General features: G+C 39.7%; 1 protein-coding gene across 1 annotated transcript; it reads right to left on the reverse strand.

Annotated features, from left to right (window-relative positions):
• Positions 1-3,043: 3,043 nt before the first annotated feature.
• LOC109215265 (F-box protein At5g07610-like) lies at positions 3,044-4,762 on the reverse strand. Its single transcript, XM_019379298.1, has one exon. The coding sequence runs from the start codon at positions 4,603-4,605 to the stop codon at positions 3,370-3,372; it is 1,236 nt and encodes a 411-aa protein (XP_019234843.1). The 5' UTR covers positions 4,606-4,762; the 3' UTR covers positions 3,044-3,369.
• Positions 4,763-5,357: the final 595 nt, after the last annotated feature.

Consider the following 5,357-nt stretch of genomic DNA (forward strand, 5'->3'; position numbering starts at 1 on the left):
TCTCATCATCCCATTGTGCATTTGTGTCATCTTTGTCCTCTGTTTCCATTCCTAAGTCTACAGGTGAAGCACTGTCTCATCCCGGATGGCGACAGGCTATGATTGACGAGATGTCTGCTTTACATACGAGTGGTACTTGGGAGCTTGTTCCTCTTCCTTCAGGTAAATCGACTGTTGGTTGTCGTTGGGTGTATGCAGTCAAAGTTGGTTCCAGGTTGATCGACTTAAGGCTCGTCTTGTTGCCAAAGGATATATTTAGATATTTGGACTCGATTACAGTGATACTTTCTCTCCCGTGGCTAAAATTGCATCAGTCCGTCTTTTTCTATCCATGGCTGCTGTTTGCCATTGGCCTCTCTATCAGTTGGACATTAAGAATGCTTTTCTTCACGGTGACCTTGAGGATGAGGTTTATATGGAGCAACCACCTGGTTTTGTTGCTCAGGTTTTTGTTTGGCTTCGACGGGGGGAGTCCGTAGTGGGCCCTTGTAGTCGTTGGTTGCCCCGGTCCCTCTATGGTCTAAAGCAGTCTCCTCGAGCCTGGTTTGGTAAGTTCAGCACAGTTATTCAGGAGTTTGGCATGACTCGTAGTGAAGCTGATCACTACTTTGTATTTTATCGACATTCTACTTCAAATCTCTGTATTTATCTGGTCGTTTATGTTGACGATATCGTTATTACCGGCAATGATCAGGATGGTATTAGTAAGTTGAAGCAACATCTCTTTCAGCACTTTCAGACTAAGGATCTGGGCAGATTAAAGTATTTTCTGGGTATTGAGGTCGCTCAGTCTAGCTCAGATATTGTGATCTCACAACGGAAGTATGCCTTAGATATTCTTGAGGAGACAGGAATGACAGGTTGTAGACCTGCTGACACTCCGATGGATTCGAATTCTAAACTTTTGCCAGGACAGGGGGAGCCTCTTAGTGATCCTGCAAGATATAGGCGGTTGGTTGGTAAATTAAATTACCTCACAGTGACTAGACCTGACATTTCCTTTCCTGTGAGTGTTGTGAGTCAGTTTATGGATTCTCCCTGTGATAGTCATTGGGATGCAGTTGTCCGCATTCTTCGGTATATAAAATCAGCTCCAGGCAAAGGCTTATTGTTTGAGGATCGAGGCCATGAGCAGATCGTTGGATACTCAGATGTTGATTGGGCAGGATCACCTTCTGATAGACGTTCTACGGCTGGATCTTGTGTCTTAGTAGGAGGAAATTTGGTGTCTTGGAAGAGCAAGAAACAGAATGTGGTTGCTCGGTCTAGTGCAGAAGCAGAATATCGGCTATGGCCACATGTGAGCTAATTTGGATCAAACAGTTGCTCAAGGAGTTGAAATTTGGTGATATTAGTCAGATGTGACTTGTGTGTGATAATCAAGCTGCTCTTCATATTGCGTCAAATCCAGTGTTCCATGAGAGAACTAAACACATCGAGATTGACTGTCACTTTGTCAGAGAAAAGATACTCTCGGGAGATATTGCTACAAAATTTGTGAAGTCGAATGATCAGCTTGCTGATATTTTCACCAAGTCCCTCATTGGTCCTCGTATTAGCTATATATGTAACAAGCGCGGTACATATGATTTATATGCACCAGCTTGAGGGGGAGTGTTAGTTTCATTGTATAATAAGGTCCAGCCTAAGACGCAATATCTCAGCTTCTCAAGCTATTCCTGTCTCTTTAGCTTTCCATTGGTATTTTCTTACTACTTGTTTTCTTCTCCTTTCCTTCTTCTTTGCCTTTATTCTGGGTTTCATAAGTTACCAACCATTTTCCAGTTGGATTCTAGAGAAGTTAAGAGGAAGAAAGCGCACTGCTTGATCTTTCGTAGAAAATAATTATGCTCAATCTTTCTAAGAAACTAATTCAGTAATTGTGCAAAGGCTGACATGTTTTTTTTTTTTTGCTTTGCACCGGGTGTCCGAGTCTCTATGAGCCCCGACTAATCCCGGGGGTGCACAGGCCCTCGGCAAGGAGTTTCCCGCAAGTGCACCACGGTTAATTCAGGTTTTACCCAGTCCGATGGCCCTCAGAAATTGTTTGCACCCAGTGGGTTTCGAACTTGATACCTTGAAAGGGAGCATACCCCAAGGCTCAAGTCAATTGCCACCAGGCCAACCCCTGAGGGTTGTGCAAAGGCTGACATGTTATACGTTCTGTTTTTTTATTTCCTTTCCGCAATTCCATTATTACTTCTTTTTGGTAATGAAAGAGTTAGCATTCTGATAGTAATTTTGCAGCAACATTTACTGTTTTGTTTTAGCTGTATGTGTCATTTACACTATCCCTACAAGGAAAGAAACCAAGCAAGTGTCCTCTTATCCTGTCTTCCATACGAAATGGATTCAATTCTCTGCTGGTGCTCTCCTGAAATGCTGGACCATGTTGTTTCTTGAATCTTGCCTCAGACTTTAGATCTTTTCGCTTAACTATAAGCACTCATCATCAATAAATTCTTATTTCTGCCAAAGATCTCAGATGCATTTCATTCTCCTCTTTGGGTTTTACATTCTTTGTTATGCATTTACATACAACTTATTGTGCTTCTTCTAGAGGCATCAAATTAGTTTCCATTGGGTCAAAGAGATATGGAGAGAGGGGAAAGCTTTGCCGCGGACCTTTCTTTTCCATTGGGTAAAAGATCAGTCATTATTAAATAAAGTCGCAACACTTGATACCTATTGGATTTAAAATAAAAATTACCAGAGGATGAGCAGCAAAAGTAAATACCAGAAGAAGCCTTCTCAATTATCTCAAAAAAAAACAAAAACAAAAAAAGATTATACGTGAAGATCTCTACTCATCATCTCCTAAGCGAAATAAATTTAATGAGAATGCTGTTAGGATAATTTGAGCTGAATGATAAATCTACCCAATGACGTTGCAACATTAGCCATTTTAATACACTCTTAATTATCCAGAATGAGGCATGTCCCTCTCATTCATACTGCTTCTTTCCAATTCCAAATTGTTAGAGTTTCAAATTGAACTTCTTCCGAAATTACTAATCCCATTGTAAGCTTAATACTTGAAGCTAACATATGATCATCATAAACAGGTGTCATAACAGGTATTTCTCATTCATTCTGTCTTCAGTAGTAGATTACACATATGATCACCGCCTCTACTTGCAAACTAGACAAGAACGTAAGCAGAGGATGAGAAACAAACCATCAGAGTTTCACCAATTACATTTACTAGATAGGAACTTTGACATACTACTACGACAACGTCAGAGCAGAATTAGCTTCCCGAAGTACAAACTACATATTAAAATTGGCTATAGAAAATCATGATTCCTTGCTTCAGTACATTACACTTAAGTAGTGCCAAGTAGTGAGATTGAAACAATGCATGCAATCTTAGACACAAGCAAGGGTCTCAAAGTGTTGAAAGGCTTGACCCCATTTATACTTGTACTCTAAGGGATCCTGCTTGACAGAAGCAAAGTTTGAGACATTACATACTTCCTCAAATGTCCTGTCAACAATATCGTAGGATAAAATTCTGCCTTGAGCTGATACTATAAGCATAGTCTTCCCTTCTCCATTTGCCTCGACCAAACAAAGTACATCAACCTTAATACCATCAGCATTACCTCCAATTCCCCTACCAAGATAACCAATATCAATGCGATACTTCAACGACCACCCGGAATAGTCTTTCTGCAACTCCATTACATCCACCAGTGAAGCTGCTCCACCATCACATTCCTGAATAACATGGAGGCGCCCGCCCCAATCGCCAAAATAACAAATCTTTCTCCCATTTTCAGGAACACTAGTACTAGGCATTGTCCTAAACCTCTCATTCTCGACATCAAATGCTAGAAAAGGCTTGTTCTCGCCAACCCAATGAATACAACCTCGCGAAAACACACCCCTTTTCAACAAGTAATCATATTTATCACTAAAACCCTTTCCTGTATCCTTCCATGTACCACTTTCTGAAGCATAAATCAAGATTTTATACACGTGATCCCCAAAAGGGTCATTGTCATTTTCAGAATTATAAGCATATATGCAAATAATTCTATAAAACTCGGATCTTGACGGATCAAATGCTAAATTTATAGCTTTAATAGTAGAGAGGCTAAATTTTTTAGGCAGTGAAAGAGAAGCATAAGAGCATGTACATGGGTTATAAACATAAAGGTTACATTCACAAGGAGCCAACAAAAGTCCAAAACACAACAACCCATTACAAGAATGAAGGTGATGAAAACCTGAAAAGGCTAAAGGGTAATGAAACCTACGAATGGAAGAAGGGATGGTTCTAGAATAACAATTTTTGTCGTTGGAATTATTTGGGAAGTATACGAGGTGGTCCATAAGATGTTTGAAGGAGAATGTACGGAACAACAAGAGACCAGTGGCGGTGGAAGTGGAGGCGTGGCGGCGGCAGTGACGGCGGCGGAAATGAGGAGCGGAGATGAGAGAGTGCCAGTGTTTGGAGACGCAGCAGCATTGGAGAAGATATTTTGTGGGTAATCGGAGGAGAATTTCACTTAGAACGTCTTCCTTGTCGGCGATCACTTCGCCGCCCGAAGAAGCGGTGAGATCGCCGGCAACCGGTGAAGCAGCCTTGAGTATTGTCATTCAGATTTGGGATGATCGCACAATTTTTGTGAAGGAAATGTGAAGAGTTTTTAGCTAAAATCTCTCTTACGTTTAAACTTTCCTAAGCTTTGAGCAGTTTTAGTCCACCTAGCACAAATCATTGCAGTCATATGACACGGATTTAACATGAAACCACTGTTAGGGTCCTTTGGCAGGAGGTACAAGAACAGCGCTGAATGTACTATATTAGTAATGCTGATATGTAATACTCACATTAATTATGTTGGTATTAATTTTGCTGACATTATTTTTTATCCAATATTTGATTGGGTGTATAACATTTGTTCCTGAGCTATAAAAAGAGCAAATATAGAATTTGAATATTTCCTTTATCATTTTAACTTTTTAATCACTATTGATATTTCTTGTAATATATTAGTGATAGATAAAGCAATCAAAGAAACCTAAAGAGAGTTTCATCGAATAGAGAGAGAGATGGTGCTTTTGTTTCATCCAAAACACAACAGAGATGACAATCAGCAGCATAGTACTATAAAAAGATGTGATGATGGCCATAGTCTTAGGGTACCCTCAAAAGTTGAAGAAGTATAATCTATGGAGATTTTTTCTTTCATATATCATATATGAAACATTATTATTAAAAATGTGCATAGTTTCTAATTTACTCGCCCTGTCCATATTTTTTCTGCAGTTATTATACCAATCATTAAATACTAATTAATAGTAGCTGAATCTTCCTAATTTGTCGAGCTAAAAGTGAGGAACAGAAT

This window comes from Nicotiana attenuata, unplaced genomic scaffold (genome assembly GCF_001879085.1).
Source record: "Nicotiana attenuata strain UT unplaced genomic scaffold, NIATTr2, whole genome shotgun sequence".
Taxonomy (NCBI): Eukaryota; Viridiplantae; Streptophyta; class Magnoliopsida; order Solanales; family Solanaceae; genus Nicotiana; species Nicotiana attenuata.